The sequence below is a fragment of the Pinus tabuliformis genome, chromosome 2_1, assembly GCF_031772625.1.
Source record: "Pinus tabuliformis cultivar Carrire ecotype Pingquan chromosome 2_1, CPIR1, whole genome shotgun sequence".
NCBI lineage: Eukaryota > Viridiplantae > Streptophyta > Pinopsida > Pinales > Pinaceae > Pinus > Pinus tabuliformis.
Genome location: NC_142299.1, coordinates 992,685,427 through 992,705,764, shown reverse-complemented (window position 1 = coordinate 992,705,764; position 20,338 = coordinate 992,685,427). Strand labels below are relative to the sequence as shown.

The following is a 20,338-nucleotide window of genomic DNA, read 5'->3' as shown; positions in this document are numbered from 1 at the left end:
ATTTTTTAACAATTTTCCCCATGATAGAAAAGACAAACTTAAGATGGGTGCAAAATCACATCCACTGCTTAGCTCATAACAGATTAGCTCCAATGTCTACCAGTACATCAGAGCTTGACATTCTGAAATGAATTAGCTCTTCCAATCACACCAAAAAAATCAAAGCTCTAATATGCCACCAAAATGAAAAACTGACATCAACTGAGAAATTCCATTGTGAGGACTGAGAATTTGCATTGTGATGACATTTAAAGCGGTGTCACCCCTATTATTCATGTCTATCATAGGTCATAACCCTTAGTCCAAATATTTACATTGCTTGCCACTACAACTGTAAGCTCTAAAACACCATCTAGGTAAACAAATGGCCAACTTGTAACTTGAGAAAGTATAACAAAAGGAGAATATTAAACCAAAAGGAAGAATAATCATTCCTTGAACCAAGAATTAAAATAGATACACATGCAAGACTACAAGATCTCAATCCCTTTTTAAAAACAAAACAAAATGGCAAATGTGTAGCACAACCTATATAACAAATGTTAAATCTCATCGCAATAACAACATGCATGTCAAACTGCTACAATCATGGTAAGATGGAGGAGGTTATGTTAAATTCCCATGGAGATACATATACCATCATATATGCCATCCAAAAAGGCATATTAACAGTATGGATAGCAAACAAGAAATTGGCAAACACGACATTAAAATCCATAAGAATTTTGAAGGAACATTGCCCCATCTAGTATTTTTTTTGGTTCATTCTCTTCCTCTATGTGGAGGGTGGCCAACATGAGTAGTAACATCATCAGCAAAATTGAATTTAGTAAGGTCAAGTCATTTCTTCTATACATAAATATTCCTGACCAACCTCTTTGAATACAAATTTAAGCTGTATGCATAAGCAATAACGCTATGTAATGGTGTAAGGCATAAATCAGGTTTCTTTCTGACTAAAATGCTGAGATTTTGAAAAGGAGCTTTAGAATTCATGAAGAGGTATGAAACTCAGTTAAAAAAATATTGCCTTAGTACCGTAAATATAGATGAAAAACTAATAGAACATCAACCATGTGAAACAATGGTTATTACCAGAACAAAATCCCAGTTCAGTGAAAATCAATTTCTCGTGCAATATATAATTTACAGTGTTTATTACTATCCTTGATTCCCACGTGATATTATCCTTGCTTTCAAGACATTTCATACATCATCTTCTGAAAGACAAAAATGGAGAAATTAAATAAATATCAGGGAAAAAACCAGAAGAAGTCAACTGAAATACCTTTTCTAAGGGATTCTACTGGAAAATAAGTACACCTTGTTATGAGTGACATGTATATATTACATCAAGTTATTTTGTATTGCAGTAATAAATAAAAGAGATCCCATCCAGACAATGAACATAAATATGTTCTAATACATAGATGCCTATTATCAAGTTAGATATTTATTAAACCATTCTAGCATATCGACATGAGCTTCTTCAGCATTTTTTACGGCAACTTCATCATTCTCATCGTATCTTACAGTCCAACCATGAGCAACCCCAGGATAAATTTTGACAAAGCTATCTACCTGCAACAAGCAACAGGCTAAAGAGTTATCCAAATATGTTCATCTCACAACTCGGGGAAAGGAAAAAAGCATTTCCTGCAGAAAGGGAAAAAAGATAACGATAAATGTAATAAGTAAAAGCAATGTCTTTGATCGTATTGTAATGAACAATAATTCATTTAAGGGAAAATATCCACATAACAAGAATAATATGAAAGAGTCTATACAGATAAATAAATATAGAATTGGTAATGAATGAGTAAATACAATAGTATGTGACATTGTGTAGAAACAAACATTGAATAGACATGTTTAATGTTATTATTATAGAAAGAAAGAAAGAAAATTATTTTAATGTCCACGAGGCTAAAGATAGCCTATGAGACAGATTGCTTCTTCATCTGGTTCATGTATTCGTCCCTTTACCCATGAAGCCCCACGATAAATGCTCCCAGCTTCTCGACAAACCCCTCGCTAAATAGATTATCTCAAGAGCTAATTGTCAGAATATCTACATAACTTTCCCTGTTGTCTTTGAAGGCCTCGCATTCTAAAATGAAATGCTTTTCTGTTTCCACTTTTCCGAAAGAATAAAAAATACATACTCTTTCCTCCCACACTTCTTTTGGCCTTTTCTAGCATCCTATTTCACAATGGAGTTGATGAGAATTAGTCCTTAACTGAGCAATAAGAATTTTGGCTCTCCAAGAAATATTGGCCTCTATGTACGCTTTTTGTTGATGATTATGAGTGGGATTAAACACTTCAATATAGTACTTTTTCTTTCTCCCTAGCTCCTTATCCCAAGTACACTTGTGGAACTTATCCATAACAAAAGTTTTTATCTCTTTACTGTTTATGGGACACGTGTTCAAGCAAATACCCCATTTACTAAACCATTTGTTATTTTGCTGCATCCAAGTCTTTTTTCTTTTGCACAATATGTCATTAAAGACAAACTTAGGCCATCTTCCCTCTTTCATTTGCTCAATTTTTTTTAAATACCTTATGACTCGCACCATAGCAATTGCTTCAATAGGAGCAGCCCCTGTTTCACTTAACAAAATAGCATAAAGAACTACACTTTTAATTTTGAATTTTTTTGTAATCAAATGCTTCTGAATTTTCTCAATTTGTTTCCACTGCATGTCGGATGTACTGCTGGCCCACAATTCACAACCATAGAGAATCATTAGAATCACTAGAAGCCCAAAAAGAGTTTGAGTGGTTTTCCAATCCCATAACTCTGCCTCTCTACACCTATTTTGAAAAGCATAAAATGCTTTCCAAACCCCCAAAGTTCTTTTCTTTCTACAACAATCCTAGCTTAGATTTTTGTTGAAGTCATTCTGAGGTATTTGTAATCCGCAACTTCTTCCAAAATGCTACCTTCAAAGTAGAATTTATGCTGGTTATGTTTTCTATTTTTAGAGAAAACCACTACTTCCGTTTTGCTAATATTGACTTGCATGCCCACCCTTCTACAAAAATGCTCAAGCGATAGTAAGTGCTCTTGCAAACCAAGAACAGATTTAGCAATTAGAATAAGGTCATTTTCATACAAAAGAAGCCGTATAACAAACTTTCCCAAATAGATACCATCACCCCCTTGCGAATTTAACCACTCAAGCTTGTCGATATATAAACCAAAAAGGGTAGGAGACAGTTGGCAACCTTACTTGACCGCGATATCGCTTCTAAAACTTTCAGAAATGCCTGCTGAAGTTCTAATCTTGACTTTCACCTCTTCATATAGCATATGCACAACTGCTCTCAAATGTTTAGGGACCCCAAGTTCCTCCATTATGTGCCAAAGCTTATTTCTAGGAACTATGTCAAACGCTTTTCTGAAATCAACAAATCAACAAAAGACTTCTTCCTTTTTCTCTCAAACTTTTTCAATGATGTGCCTTAAAGTTATACAATGATCCACTGTGGAATGTTTAGGTCTAAAACCTTCTTTCCCTTCAGCACACTTATCTCTTTCTTCTGCTCACTTGCTGATTTTATTTTCTAACATGCTTCCAAATAATTTTGCAAACAAAGGGTTTATCATTATGGTCCTATAATTGGAGGGATTATTGACGTCACTACTCTTGAAAAGAGGTATTGCCAGACTAGTTGCCTAATCTGTTGGGAACCCCTATTGTATGATGTTGTTGAAATTTTTTGTAATGTGAGGTGCAAGAATCTTTGAGCCCCACTTTAGATACTCTTCTTGGAGTTCAGCTAAGTGTTTTGCTTTTCCAACACCCAACTTCTTGATACCCATCTCTACCAGCTGCACCGTGAAGAGTTTGGTATCAGTGTTGACCAAGGGGGGAGGGTCAACCTTGGGATCCTGCTCATAGAGTTGTCTTGCATAGTCAAACCATTTAGAAGTTGTAATACTATTTTCAGTTTGCATCTTTCTCGGTTGGAGCTCCTTCCAAAATAATTTGGGATTATTTTTCCCAAGGAATATTAGTTCTTCCCTCCTTGAAACCATGAAATCGACCTTTTTCTTTCTTAATATCTTCTTGTAAGCTTTGAGCTTTATGTTATCCTTGTTTCAATCTTTCCACATTCTCCTTGCCTTTTTTGCATTCCTCGTCAAACCAAGCATTAACTGGAAAGCAATTTGTTTCAGACTTCTTAATTTTTTCTCTTTTGCACGCTACAAGTGCGCTTTGAATTAAATGTGTTAATTCGTGACTATGAAGGTTGTGAATTGAGATTTTCTCCTTCTCGAAGAGCCTCTCTAGCGTCATTTTGAAGGTATTACAATTTTTTGGAGTCAAAAGAATTCTGCCCTTTGGGAGATTTTGTTGAACACACAGAGTTTTTGACTCTAATTGCTTTTTCCTATTCCAAGAAAAACTTAAATAAATTGGCTTGTGAATTGATTTTAAGTCCCAAAGCTGATCTCCAATAAAAAATTCCTCCATTTTCTCACACAAACCATGCGAGCAAATTACATAATCTACTACACTTGCTCCATTGTAAGTATTGCAAGTGAAATTACCAAACTTTGCCCATCTAGTCAAGCCATTACAAATGACTAAATCGAAGGCCCCACATAGAGTAAGCAATTGTTCACCAAAGAGATTGCAGCCCTTGTCCTCTGAAATTCTTTCCCACTGATGATTACTCTCTTCTATAAGCCAAATAGGGTCACAATCTTCTTTACAACAAAGAATGCTAGCTTGCTCACTTGTAGTCCTAGCATTGAAATCACCCACTATAAGGACTTCACCTAGTTGAGAATATGTTGCAATATTTTCTTTTAAGGCTGCAAAGGGATCTTTGTGGTCAAGCCCTCTACTTTTGTAGATTTTTGAAACTTGTGGCGCAAAATAGCATGCTGCAATTCTGATGTGATTTCCATTTTCTGATATTTTAAACCAAATGAATTGTTTATTTGAGTCTTCTTTTTCTAACTGAATGAGATGACCTTCTTTTTCCCTCACTAATACCATGATACCCCATGTCCTTTGCCATTCCCTGTTGCCTTGTTCCACACTACCATCTTCCAATATCCTTCAAACAAAGGTGTCTTGCACCCTTCATGCTCATGTGTTTCTATGAGGCAAATTATGTCTCTATCTTCTGCAATAGACCCTAACCAAGGTCCTCGCCTCCATGGGTAACCTTTGTAGTTCCAACAAACTAATCTTAAGGAAACCTGGGTATGACTTGATTGCTATTTATTTTGACATGCAAGACTCATAGTTGAGTCTTTGTCCTTGCTTTCCCATACAGACCTTGCTTCCCGATTTCCTGTTGAAGAGTTTGTTACATTGCCTTCCCTTTCGAGGATGTTTTTTCCTCGGCATAAAAAACTCGTCTTCACTCTTGCATGTAATGTTTTCCCTTAATGCTATGTTCTTGAGGTATCATGGTCAAAGAAACAAGGCAGTACCATCTTCGAAGTGCTAAGCATAATTTTCATATTGTTGAAAGGTCACTCCACCTTAGTTCAATCTTTTGTGGAACGATGTTTATAGGGTTCATGGATAGAATTTTTATATTGTGATTCCAAGAATCATTGTTATTTGAGATTGAATTACATTAGAACTTATCTTCTTCGGCATATAGGTCGAATATTTTCTTTATTTAGAGCAATGTTGATACATTCGTTGGTTAAAATGCCAGTTCTTTTGATTAGGATGTAAAAAAGGTTTTATTGTAACTTGATTTTTCTTTATCATAATTTTTAGTTTCTTGATTCACTTTTGGTATTGTTATCGCAAAATCTAGCAAAACTAGTGCAAAGCCTCACCAAGCAGTGTAGGCTTTATGGCAACAAAGAGATTAGCCACCACTTTCACCTTTGTGGCCTCTCTCCTGTTGTTTTGTGGTTTGGATATTATCCCCACAAGGAAGGCCTCCTTGGCAAGACTTAGAGGTAAGATCACCAGGGTTTCAAGCCAAATGGTTCTCTAAGGAGCTTGCAAAGAAATCACCTAGAAATGTCTTCAATAAAGGAGGGTTCAAGGGTGATAAGTGTTTAATGGTTATGGGAGTAGGCATCGGCAAAGCCTTGAAGGCTAAGATAATAGTTAAAAATATTCAAGTATACTTTCCACCAACCCCAATAAGTTAGAGAAAAGTTGTTACAAACTAAGATTTACAACATGCAATACTAAGTTACCTGATACGTCTTTGGCCCCCCCTCATGTCATGTATTTCTCATGTTGGACATGACACATGCGTGACGCATGTCTAACACAAGTTTGACTCGTGTCAAATATGAGCCCTACTCGTGTCCCGAAATTCAGACATGTGCCAGTCATAAAGAAGCCCTCGACTTCTTAAAATCTATTTTTTGCCTCATTTTCACACAGTTCAATCACAAGTTTGGAGCTATCAAAGGTTTTAGACTGTAGTAAAGGGTGATTGGGCAGTGTTAGAAGGGATTTCAAGTGTTGGGAAGTGGATTTGTCTAGGCTCTACTAATGCTAAGTAATTAATGGCAATGTTAAATTTCTAAAGTAAAAGCATGAAAATGAAATTAATTGTTTCAGGAAGTTTGAGAGTGGTTCCAATCTCATTGGATTTCATATGGAGAAAATAGAATTTTAGATCCCACTCAAAATCCAACAAACTTAAAACATTTTAGAATTTTAGGATTTGGGGGATTGCAACATTTCCATTTGATTATGTCATGTATGAGGGTATGCAACTAGCATTCAATCAAGAGAACCAAGCCCTTTGTAGACCTCGACGTTGGTGGCAGTGATTGTTGAACTCCTCTATCATGACCCTAGTTTTTAATGTACCATCACTCAAATCAAATCTTGATTCCACATGTTAAGCTTTTTCTATCTTATTTTAATTCTTGGAGGGTGATATTGATGATGAGGATTCCGATATACTAATTTTGATGATATGTAGTGTTACCCTTCTGTTAATAGGGGTACATAGGCTTTTACCCATGCATTATTCACCAACATCGTAAACACAAGGTCATAGGCCAAAGGCACGTAAAACCCATGTGAGGCCCTCTGTGCCTTATTAGTTTGAGTCTGTATCGATTGTTTTTGGTCGGACCATGCCCGTACCTTGAAAGCTTCAATTAGGCAATCTCATCCTTGATCAGATTGGAGGATCTTGGGAGGTTTCTCATGAGGACTCACGGTTTCATGGGAGCATGCATTTTGTAGGGGTGATCACCAATGTATTGGCTAATCCATCCTGCGTCAAGGTGCACTTGTCATTCCACATCGTTAGTGTCTATAGAGTTTGTAGGTGACCTTGGCCTTGGTGCAATATTACTCATGACAACTCTCACATCATAGCAGTGTCTTGTGACAACTTTCATGTTTCCCAAGGCAGTTCAAGATTCCCAATGCAAAATGGTCCAAGTGGTCAAAAAATCAACCCATGCTCAAATTGTAGAGGATGCCATGTTACATGGAAATTTTCCAATCAAAGCCTCTGGAGAAAACTTATTGCTTGGTCATACTTGGTCAAAGCTAGTTGTTAAGTCAAACATAGCCATTGGAAGGGGGTCTATTAGCAGTTATAACCTCCTTGGACTGAAAAAGTGAGATGATGGACCACAAATCTAGCAGTTGGAAACAACGTACCTTTGAAAGACCTAGTCGACCTCACCAAGTCAATTTGTGACCCTCTTTGTGGACAAATCAAGTAGCATGTGAACCAAGGAAGCTAGAAGTTGGAGGATTTTGGTACTATTTTGCTTTTGGACCATTGATGACCATTTTCAAAAGGAAGTTGTGGCCTCTCTCAGGATTATCCCCACAAGGGAGGCCTCCTTGGCAAGACTTAGAGGTAAGATCACTAGGGTTTCAAGCCAAATGGCTCTCTAACGAGCTTGCAAAGAAATCACCTAGAAATGTGTTCAATAAAGGAGGGTTCAAGGGTGATAAGTGTTTAATGGTTATGGGAGTATGCATCGGCAAAGCCTTGAAGGCTAAGATAATAGTTAAAAATATTCAAGTATGCTTTCCACCAACCCCAATAAGGTAGAGAAAAGTTGTTACAAACTAAGATTTTTATCGTATGCATATTTACAACATGCAATACTAAGTTACCTGATATGTCTTTGGCCCCCCCTCATGTCATGTATTTCACATGTTGGACATGACACGTGCATGACACATGTCTAACACGAGTTTGACTCGTGTCAAATATGAGCCCTACTCGCGTCCCAAAATTCAGACAAGTGTCCAGTGATAAAGAAGCCCGCGACTTCTTAAAATCAATTTTTTGCCTCATTTTCACACAATTTAATCAAAAGTTTGGAGCTATCAGAGGTTTTAGACTGTAGCTAAGGGTGATTGAGTAGTGTTAGAAGGGATTTCAAGTGTTGGGAAGTGGATTTGTCCAGGCCCTACTAATGCTACATATTTAATGGTAATGTTAAATTTCTAAAGTAAAAGGATGAAAATGAAATTAATTGTTTCAAGATGTTTGAGAGTGGTTCCAATCTCATTGGATTTCATATGGAGAAAATAGAATTTTAGATCCCACTCAAAATCCAACAGACTTAAAACTTTTCAGAATTTTAGAATTTGGGGGATTGCAACATTTCCATTGATTATGTCATGTATGAGTGTATGCAACTAGCATTCAATCAAGAGCACCAAGCCCTTTGTATACCTCGAAGTTGGTGGCAGTGATTGTTGAACTCCTTTATCATGGCCCTAGTTTTTAATATACCATCACTCAAATCAAATCTCGATTTCACATGTTAAACTTTTTCTATCTTATTTTAATGCTTAGAGGGTGATATTGATGATGAGGATCCCGATATAGACTAATTTTGATGATATGTAGTGTTACCCTTCTGTCAATAGGGGTACATAGGATTTTACCCACGTATCATTCACCAACATCGTAAACACTAGGTCACAAGCTAAAGCCATGTAAAACCCATGTGAGGCCCTCTGTGCCTTATTAGTTTGAGTCTGTATCGATTGTTTTTGGTCGGACCATGCCCCGTAACTTGAAAGCTTCATCTAGGAAATCTTGTCCTTGATCAGATTGGAGGATCTTGGGAGGTTTCTCATGAGGACTCACGGTTTCATGGGAGCATGCATTTTGTAGGGGTGATCACCAATGTATGGGCTAATCCATCCTACGTCAAGGTGCACTTGTCATTAAACATCGTTAGTGTCTATAGAGTTTGTAGGTGACCTTGGCCTTGGTGCAATATTACTCATGACAACTCTCACAACATAGCAATGTCTTGTGACAACTTTCATGTTTCCCAAGGCAGTTCAAGATTCCCAATGCAAAATGGTCCAAGTGGTCAAAAAATCAACCCATGCTCAAATTGTAGAGGATGCCATGTTACATGGAAATTTTCCAATCAAAGCCTCTGGAGAAAATTTATGGCTTGGTCATACTTGGTCAAAGCTAGTTGTTAAGTCAAACATAGCCATTGGAAGGGGGTCTATTAGCCGTTATAACCTCCTTGGATTGAAAAAGTCATATGATGGACCAAAAATCTAGCAGTTGGAAACAACGTACCTTTGAAAGACCTAGTCGACCTCGCCAAGTCAATTTGCAACCCTCTTTGTGGACAAATCAAGTAGCATGTGGACCAAGGAAACTAGACGTTGGAGGATTTTGGTACTATTTTGCTTTTGGACCATTGAAGACCATTTTCAAAAGGAAGTCGTGGCCTCTCTCAGGATTCTTGGACCAATTCGACCCCCTTGGGGATTTACTATATTTATTTTGTAATATTTTATGAGATTAAAATTTGTTAACCCTTGTATTGTGGAAGACTAGCAATATTTTTAATAAGGAGAGTCAACTAGTCATTAGAGATTTTTCAATAAAAGGCTTGGCTCTCCTCAATTGTAATCTTTGGTGTTCACTTGAGACAAGTGTTCTCTAATAAAATCTATTTGCAAACTCTTGTACACTTTGTATAATTGTGGAGTGGTTTTTATTAATGTTCTTTTTCTTTCTATCGCTATTGGGCATTATTTTTATCTAATTCCATCTTGTTAATAATTAAATTTATCCTAAGACTAATGTTCCCCGCCATTGAAGAGCTAGTATGGTACATGGAAGCAAACAACTAGGGCTTCTTACTTGTTTGTTTTCATTTAGCAGGTGAATCGATCCAAGGATTTTAGACTACTTCAAAAGGGGGCTTTGCTATTCCAAAGATTTTGTATTTTCCCACACACAAAGGATAAAGGTTGGAGATGCGACAAAGATAGGGTCACTCCTAAGAAAGATTGAAAGTTGCAAGGTGAATTAAGCTATAGTGGAGACGATTGCTAGAAGGACCAAGCCCACACTCTAAACAAGAACTGGGCATAGCAACTTACATGGACATCTACTTCACACTCAGACAAAAGGCGAGACTCCAGGACATAGGTAAAACTTCAACAACCAAAAAATCCAAAAAATATTAGATTCTCCTTTTTATTTTCTGCAGTTAGTGTAGGATTTGCCTGTTGGTTTTTGTTTTTATATCAATTTACAGTAGGCTATTTATTGGAGAAAATTAACTAAGTTGTTAGATCTAAACCCCACTTTGATACAAGTTCCTATTGATTTCATTTTACACTTGTATCTAGCCTTGTGGTTGCATATCTGCAGGTTGCGAGGTCTTTCTGCTTCTTGAACCTGCATTTTCAGCCACCAAAAACAAGTTTTATAGGCCTAAAGTGAGTCTATTACACTATAACTTGGTATTTTCAGCTCTAAATTACCTTATAATCACAATTTTTATATTAGAGTTGATTTTTCTTCATTTTCCAACTGTTGAAATCAATAATTAATTTTTTGGAAAATTTATGGGTTAATAAGCATAACCCAAAAATCTGAAAACCATACATTGTTAGTCTAAATTTAGTAGAGGGAAAGAATCCAAAGCCTCTATAATCACCCTCTAGCCATTTTGCGCTTTAGGATAACTCCTTAGAGGTGTTTTTCATATAATGGATTGGTTGATTAAACAAAATAGGTTGTTGTCCCTGCAATTTTACACAGGTTTTACAAGTTGTCATTAAGGAAAGCAAGCTATTTTCACTTGTAACTCAACCAATCATCAAAATTGATAAACAATTACATTTTTTTGATATATAAATTTAGTAGATCCATAGGTCACATCCCATATCTTTGAGTTGTTTTGGCTACTAACATTTGTTGATAGAAATCTGGATAGTTTTTAGCACTATTTTTATGCAGGATAACAGACAGATTAAGAACACCTCCACCCTATCGGCTCCATCTAAGGAACTAGACATAAACCGAAATTGTTGAGGGATATTTAGGGACTCCTTCCTTGGCTTTTTAGGGGGTGCTGGGCCTAAATAGTGGGGACTTGAGCCGAGGTGACAGTGGGTCCCTGCCCTGTGGGTGGCAGGTTGCCCATCTATCAAGGTTGCCATGAGCTTAGCAACCCTGTTAAAAAGATCGATAACATTTTTCGGCATCGTTGTCGGAGAGGTCTTTCAACCTGGTTTCATATGACATTGATCCACTTGGGTAATACTTTATTTTCTTCTTGTGTATTTTGATGGAATTATTGTAAAGGACTAATTTGCATGATCTCATCTGGTGACTCCAACTAGGGGTGTTTCAACCAATGTTACTAGACTCAGAATCGGCAATAAATCGACGAGGCAAAAGAGCGAAGAGTTTTAATCGGATTGAGAAAAAATCGGTGAATTCAATAATTTAAGATATACACATATATTGAATTAAAAAATATATATATTTTTCATTGATATTCAATAAAGCCATGTCCAAACTATGCATAATATCAATAGATGTCCAAAATATCATGAATGAATAACTATCTCATATATGAATAACCCTTTGCCATGGTCTGCCTCTTCATCTGGTCTTGATGATGAACCACACTTGTTGGTTCGAAACGTGTCGGCCAAAAATTTCTCGTATGTGATTTCTACCGAAAGACTTTGCTTATCTCATATATGTTATGAGTCCAAACATGATCCAAAGTACTAGGTCTTGACTCCTAACCTGTGACTACTTCGAACCAAAAGCATCTGCTTCTAAAAGTTTATAAAATAATGCATACTAATTAGTAAAAAAGCAGTAACTGAAATCTCTTGATTGCTACTAAAATGATACGATAATGGTTTGCTACTGAAATCTCTGACCAAGCACACGCTGAAACTATAATGGAGCACACTGCACACTATGCCTCTATTACACTGCGACTCTATTACGTGGAGTAAATTGAAACTGAAACCATGCCTCTATTACCTTCTCGACGTATGAGTTATAGGCCTCAGAAGTGAGAAAAGTCAATTACAGACTGACTTTTAATTTTTAACCTAACTAAACTACACAACAAAAAATGCAGGAACCCTAAAAGATAAAACCGTGCCCCTCGAGTTGATGGTTTAAAATCACCTCAGTCACCTAAATCTCAATTAATCGGTGAGTCGCAAGTGAAACTCGCGTTGACCACGAATCAAACACGGTCAATGCGAGTTTGACTCGCCCATAGTTGAATCGGATCGTTTGAGGGAAGAGCAGAGTTTGACTCATGATTAATCGCGAGTGAATGGAGATTCATGTTTCACTGGTTTCAACTAAACCCAAACAAAAAAAAAGGTACACAACAAGGTCATCAACCCAAGGTGAGTTAGTTTTCATTCCCAAACCTGAGTTATTTTATCAAAGAAGAAAAGTTAAATCTAAGAATAGGGAACAAAATTTAATCGCATATAATTTTTCTTTACTTAGAGAATTCTTTGAAAATCAAGGGTCCTTAGTTCTAAATACATCTCAGTAGAACACATCTCACAATAATTAAATGGATTTACCTTGGTTAATTGATTTATATAAACCATTGGATTTAACTCAAATAGCAAGTCAACCCCATGACCTCCCCAACAATCTTAATAAACTACCAATTTTTAAGGGTGGTCATTTGGTTTCCGCACATGATTTTTGGGAATCTTTCCCTAGAATGATGGAAGGACTAAAGGTGCAACATGAAGATGTATCTTTGAAATGCTTTTTTCTTGCTCTGAATGGTGATGTTGCTAAATGGTTTGCTAGTTTACCTGATAATAGCATTAGTGGCTTTGAACAAATTAAGACCAAGTTTTTTAAAAAATGGTCTAAAACAAAAGATCCCGAATTTTTGTTGAATGCATTACATGAAATTAAAAGAAGAGAAAATAAGAATATTCACGAACTCAATGTTAAGTTTGATAAGGTGATTCAAGACATACCTCGATATTGTAGACCTCCATAAAAGGACCTACTAACTTATCACCTCCAAGCTTTTAAAGGAATTTTTGCTATTGACTTAAATCTCACTAAACCATATTCTATTAATGCTACTAAAACTAGTGCAAAGAACATAGATGAAGTTGGACTCTAGCAAATAGCCAAACATGCCAACACTTTTAGAAACTAAAGGCAAATAGCAAACCATTGCATCTGAGAATAAAGGCAAACCTTCAACATCCAACTCAGATGACTCTATGTCACAATTAACACACCAAATTAAAGAATTGTAGTTGTCCATGAGGGAAATGATGTAAAGCCATCAAGCTGTCCAAAACAAAGTAGTTCAAATGGAGCGTGGTCAACAATCCTTTCAACCAAGAAATAGTTTCCCTCCTAAGAATGTCCTTAAACCTCCATACCAAGGTCATAAACCTCATAATCCTTTGAAGTCTAAAAGCACCCTTGAGCACTTTAGTCATATTTTGTGTAGGGTGCGTGATACCTTCCACTCTGAGTTTACTTGCTAGGCTTTTGCAGAGGCATACAATGCAGGCAATACCAAAGGGTTCAGTTTCCCGGACACATGCACTTTATCATTTTTTTAGGGTATTGGTGGATTGTTTGATAAACTTGACCCTAGGGAAAGTGAGCCTCAAGTGGATAAGGCTACTAGATTGTTCGGTAGGATCCTTTCCAATGATCAGCTTAAACAAATGTATGTCAAAGTTTTAGGGAAAATTTATCAACTCAAATGTAAGGAATCATCCTATCTGAACCCAAACCTAGCTCAAACTCTTGGTCAATCATCCGGTTAAGCATCCTCTTCTTCTAAAAAGATAGTGGACATTCCCAAGTCTTTAGAGTCCACTGAATTGGATGTAGATCTCCCTAGATGGGAAAATAATGCTAAAGTGTCTATCCCTTTGATTAAAGTTCTCAAGATCCCTACCTTTAGAAGTCAAATAGGGAAGTCCTTACGTTTTGATTCTTGAAGAGCCAAGAGTCGAAGAAGTGATTCAAAACCCCATCTTTACCGATCAAAGTGAGGATCCCCCTTTGTTTCTCACATTTACCATGTTTAATAAACCTAGCAACAATCCCTTGAATGAGCCATTCCTAGTGTCACTAATTGTAACTGATTGGATCCTTTATGATTACATGATGGATTCAAGGGTTGCGGTAAATGTCATGAGCTTATAGGTGGCCAAGAGGATGGGAGTTAGAACTTCATGACCTTACAAGAATATATGTTCTTTCGACTCTCCTGAGATCCCATCCATCAAGTTGATTAACGATTTACAAGTCCACCTCGCAGCACATCCCGATGTATTCTTGAGTATGGGTATTGTGGTGTTCGATGTGCCTCCGACTTGGGGAATATTTTTGTCATGAAAGTGGATGGCAGACGTAGATGGCACAATTCAAATCGATATATCTTACTATTTACATCACTCTACCTACCCCTAACAGTGAGTCTGGGAGGTTATACAATGAATCCTATAGAATGAACCTGTAATATTCCTAATTAGCCATGGCTAATTGGAATATTCGATTTTGCCCAATTTTTTCCTTCTATAGTTATTTATAAATAAAAAGTGAGGATGGGGGACATAACTCACTTTAAGAACAAGAAGTCACTTCCTAGTAGCACAACGTTGTGACTTAAGGAGGAGCCAAGGGGGCCAAAGGGGGACGCAGAAATGGAGCCCACGCAGACACATGGAGGGACTGCGCAGGAGGGAAGAACACATGGCAAGAGGGGAATCACGCAAGAGAAGGTGAGCCTAGGGATTGTGAGAGGCAGAGGCTATAAAATGGAGAGGAGCCCCCTCATTTTGGATCATTCAGTTATGTGCATTTTTGAGCTAGTCATTTCGACTTCTGAGCACGCTGGCTGTTTAGCTAGTTTGCAACACTGTTTAGTGCATTGAGTGTCTCCGTTCGGAGATCTCACCCTTAGCCCCAGGGCAATTCGAGTACCTGCTCGGCAAGGTATTTCCTTTGGCATTTCAACAGTAGTTTTATCAGCATTCCAGCAGCAGTCTCAACAACGTTTTGGAGGACTGCGCAGCACTGGGAGAGGGACAGAGTTCTTTCTGGCAGTAGTGTTGGATTGGGGTTTTTGCAGGAGGATTCATGCTGGGTGATTGAGCAGGGGACCAACACTTGCCTATTGGAGGATTTTTGGTATAGTTTCAGCTGGAGTTTAGAGGGGTTTCCTTCAGTGGCAGCGCAGAGCACTGAGGAACTGCGCAGAACCCCAAGGGGGTGATTTTCGGGGGTTGGCTATTCTAGGAGAGCTTTTTGGGTTTTTGGAGTAGAGCCCGATTCCAGAGTTTCAGCATTTTCCAAGGAGGGGAGCAGCCCCAAATCATTATTCGTTTCCTAGCAGCAGCAGCAGCATGGCAGTTCTCCAGCAGCATCCACGCAGAGAGGCCATTCCTTATTATTCTAAGAGTATTTCTTCACTTGCCTTGTGCAAGTCGAGGTGCCATCTGTCTGATCACCTCTTGTACTCATTTTATTGCTCAGTATAATAAAATGGCTTAGCATTTCTCGCTGCATTTCTTGTGTATCTGCTTATATTTCCTGTTTACATTATTATATGTTGTTCGACTGTTATTTTGTCATTTCTGGGTTATTATATCATTTGCACATATTTGGTTGGAGTTTTTGCCGGGGTTTGAGGATTATTTCGGGTTAGGGATATTACAGTGGTATCAGAGCATAGATCTGGCTCAACCTGTGGAGCTAGCAATCTATGACACCAGGGGAAAAACCCTACATTTGTTACAGAGGTAGGAGGTACAGAGACACTGGACGTAGGTTGGAGAATACCTACGGGGAGGGAGACTATGTTCCTGTGGTGGACGCAGAACAGGAGGAGCCTGTGGTAGACGCAGAATAGAGAGAGCCAGTAGTGGACACAGAACAGAGAGAGCCAGTAGTGGACACAGAACAGATGGCAGACGAGGACGGGAAGAGATTTGCGGATATGCTCCTCAAATCAGTGCAGGATCTGTCGAGGCAGATTGAGGTGATGGCGTAGAGATTCATGGTAGTAGAGGCCAGACAGCGTGAGAGCCCACGAGTTTTTCAGATTGGTGAGGGATCAGGTGCATCCCATCATTTGCCAGAGCAGTGTGATACTGCGCAGCAGGTGGCCTCGCATGCCCCTACACGCTCTACCATGCCCACGTTCTTAGGAGCAGACACAGGGGTCGGAGCCCAGCAGGAGGCAGAGCCCGGCCATATGGGCGATTATTTTGCAGAGTACCAGGCATATGGGCAGGAGTTCAGGGATGCTCTTTCATTCAGAGACTTTGTTCAGCTCCAGCAGGATAGTAGGCCCCACGACCATCACAGAGGGAACCGGCATTACCATGATGGTGACAACCACCGTGCAGCAAGTAGATTCCACTTGCCTATGTTTGATGGTTCATCAAACAGTTCGGCGAAGTCTTGGGTGGAGAAGCTGGACATTTATTTCCAGCTCAACCAGATGTCAGAGGCAGAGGCCATCAAGGTGGCAACATTGCATTTGGATGGCGAGGCCCAGGATTGGTGGTTTCACGAGATGGTTACACTCGGGCACTCTATAGTGACGACATATGCAGAGTTTACCAGGAGATTGATGGAGCGATTTGATCGGAGAGATCCAAAGCAACATTTTGTTGAGCTGACGAGGCTCAAACAGACAAGGAGCCCAGAGACCTACATTGCAGATTTCTTGAGGGTCTCCATGATGGTGCCAGACCTATCCATGGCACGGAGGGTCTATATGTATGTTGAGGGGTTAGCAGAGCCACTTCGGGGTCTAGTCCGATCCACTAGACCAGCCATGCTCCAGGATGCTATCAGCAGGACCCGGGACTTACAGGATGTCTTACCCAGGGCCCGAACACCTTACCCCCAGAGACAGACTTTTCAGTCTAAGGGGAAGGATGTGAGGATTCCTCCTCCAAAGGGGAATCCAGGAGGAGTACAGCTTGACGACAATGCCAGGAGGGAGCTGAAGAAGAAGCGGTTGTGCTTCACCTGCCAGGAGCTGTGGGCACCAGGACATAGATGTGCTGCTGGCAAAGCACATTTTATTGAGGTCTTCTCCGAGAGCAGTGGAGAAGAGGATGACGAGGAGGATGTGGAGGTAGGAGATAGCCATGCCATATAGGGACCTTTACCACCTCCACCACGAGCAGCAGGTGGTGCATCTTTTGCACCCACCGGAGGGGCCCTTGCAGCGTTGCAAGGAGTTCCCAAGTATCTGACGCTACGCGTACGAGGGACAGTACGTGGCCAGCGCGTATCGGTTTTGGTTGACAGTGGGGCAACCCACAACTTCATCGATGCACAGATGGTTGAGCGGAGAGGTATTCAGACAGAGAGCTTCGATGGGTTTTCAGTCTTGGTCCCAGGAGATCAGAGCATGACATGTGCTCGTTATGTTCTAGAGCTTTCAGTGACGATGGGCACCTACACATTGACTGACCACTTTTTCATGGTCGATATCCCGGACACCAACATGATACTGGATGTTCAATGGCTTATCACTCTAGGGAAGGTCACGACAGATTGGAAGACCTTAGAGATGGAGTGGGACGATGAGAAGACAGGGAGGCATGAGAAGATATGGGGACAACACACATATCCGCCTCAGACTGTGTCGGCTCATCAGATGGAGGCAATCTTTTGGAAGGGAGACATAGAGTGGGCAGTGGAGCTGCGTGCATTAGAGGCAGGGACTACAGGGCAGACGATACATCCACAGATCCAGCCCATCCTAGATCGGTATGCCATAGTGTTTGGAGAGATTCCACTAGGACAGCCATCGGATCGGGGGTTTGAGCACACTATCAAGCTTAAGCAGGGCATCTAGGCAGTGATCACCACCCCCTATAGGCACCCCAAGGCCTGTCGGGACGAGATTGAGCGGGCTATCCAGGAGTTGCTGGCTCTTGGGCACATTCGACCGAGCACGAGTCCTTTTGCTTCTTCTGTGGTGTTGGTGAAGAAGAAGGACGGTACATTAAGGATGTGCATTGACTACAGGGCCCTGAACAAGAAGACCCTGAAGAACAGGTACCCCATACCCAGGATCGATGAGTTGATGGACGAGTTGAGGGGAGCACGATTCTTCTCAAAGATTGATTTGAGATCTGGGTACCATCAGATTCGCGTGAGGGAGCAGGACATTCCCAAGACCGCCTTCAAGTGTCACTATGGGCACTTTGAGTTCTTGGTGATGCCTTTTGGGTTAACCAATGCCCCCGCTACATTTCAGTCCTGCATGAATCACATCTTCCGTAGTCACCTAAGGAAGTTTTTGTTGGTATTCTTTGATGACATTCTCATTTACAACAGGACTTGGGAGGAGCATCTCCAACACATTGAGACGGTATTGCGTATCTTATAGGAGCAGCAGTTCTATGCCAAACTCTCCAAGTGTGAGTTTGGGTTGACGGAGATGTTGTATCTGGGACACATCATAGGAGTGGACGGAGTGAGAGTCCACGGGGAGAAGATCAGGGCCATCAGAGAATGGCCGGAGCCAAGAAATGTGACGGAACTTCGAGGATTCATTGGCATTTGTACTTACTACCGGAAGTTCGTCAAAGGTTTCTCACATCTTGCTGCATTCCTGACAGATTTGACGAGGAAGGGGGCATTCAGTTGGTCAGATACAGCGCAATGAGCCTTTGATAGGCTCAAGGAGGTTATGAGTAGCTGCCCAATGCTTGCGTTGCCAGATTTTACGCAGCCTTTTGTTTTGGAGTGTGATGCGTCGGGAGAGGGGATCAGCGCAATGTTGATGCAGGGAGGTCACCCTATAGCCTTTGAGAGTTGGAAGCTCCTTCCGCACGAGAGGTTGTATTTTATAAACGACAAGGAGATGTTGGCCATCATGCATGCATTGGCTAAGTACCGACAGTATCTGGTGGGTAACAGGTTCAGGGTGAGGACTGATCACAACAGCCTCAAGTTCTTTTTGGAGTAGAAGTAGCTACAGGAGAGGCAGCAGAAGTGGATCAGCAAGATCCAAGCATATGACTTTAACACTGAGTATGTCAAGGGTAAGAACAACGTGGTAGCAGATGCCCTTTCATGTAGACCAGCCACGTTGTCTCTTATGAGATTGGATACAGACTGGAGGGCTCGACTCTCAGTAGAGTACTCCAAGGACAGGTTTGCATGTGAGGTTCTGGATGGGCAGGTGGGAGATGACAGGTACAGGGTGGTCGATGAGATCATCTATTACAGGGACCGGATCTTCTTGACTGAGGGGTCTTAGCTCAAGAAGAAGATACTCCAGGCATCGCATGATTCACCGTTGGCAGGGCATCAGGGGTTTACCAAAACCTACAGGGCCATTAGGGAGAGGTTCTCATGGAAGGACCTCAAGGAGGACGTACTCCGGTACATTCGGGAGTGCGATGTTTGCCAGAGGAACAAGGGAGAGATGAGCCATCCCGCGGGATTATTGCAGCCTCTTCCCATTCCAGAGGGGAAATGGGAGAGTCTTTCGATGGACTTCATCACAGGGTTGCCCATGGTACAGGGCAAGGATTGCATCTTTGTCGTCGTTGACCGACTGACGAAGTACGTGCACTTTTTTGCCATATCCGCACACTATACAGCAGCACAGGCGGCCGAGCTGTTCTTTAGAGAGATATTCAGGCTACATGGTCTTCCTAAGACCATCGTCAGTGATAGGGATAGCCGTTTCATGGGCAGGTTTTGGCAGGAGCTTTTCTGGTTGGTGGGGATGGAGTTGACACCGAGTACCAGTTATCACCCACAGACAGATGGGCAGACGGAGATAGTTAACAAGTGGCTAGAGGTCTACTTGCATAACTATGTCAGTGGGCAGCAACGAGCATGGTTGAGGTGGCTGCATCTAGGGGAGTACTGCTACAATACTTCACATCACATGTCCATTGGTATGTCACCATTCTATGCCTTATATGGGTATCATCCTTTATCTTTTGCTGACATGATGTTTGGTGATAGCAAGGCTCCCAGAGCCAAGATATGGATCCAAGAGAGTCAGGATATTCTCCAAGCTCTCAAGGATAACATGGCTATAGCACAG

The 20,338-nt window shown here is 40.3% G+C and overlaps 1 protein-coding gene across 2 annotated transcripts in view; it reads right to left on the bottom strand.

Moving 5' to 3' along the window:
- Window positions 1-1,063: 1,063 nt before the first annotated feature.
- The window catches only part of LOC149203968 (endo-1,3;1,4-beta-D-glucanase-like), a 450,756-nt gene continuing 431,481 nt past the window's right edge, over window positions 1,064-20,338 (bottom strand). The window contains exons 7-8 of one of the 2 annotated variants that reach the window (XM_089403638.1): window positions 1,582-1,656; window positions 1,064-1,220 (exon numbers count right to left, since the gene is read on the bottom strand). In XM_089403638.1, the coding sequence (XP_089259764.1) occupies window positions 1,621-1,656 (36 nt within the window). In that variant the 3' untranslated portion in view covers window positions 1,064-1,220; window positions 1,582-1,620. Of the gene's footprint in view, window positions 1,657-20,338 lie in introns of both variants that reach the window. The other variant, XM_089403635.1, reaches the window with a different exon arrangement.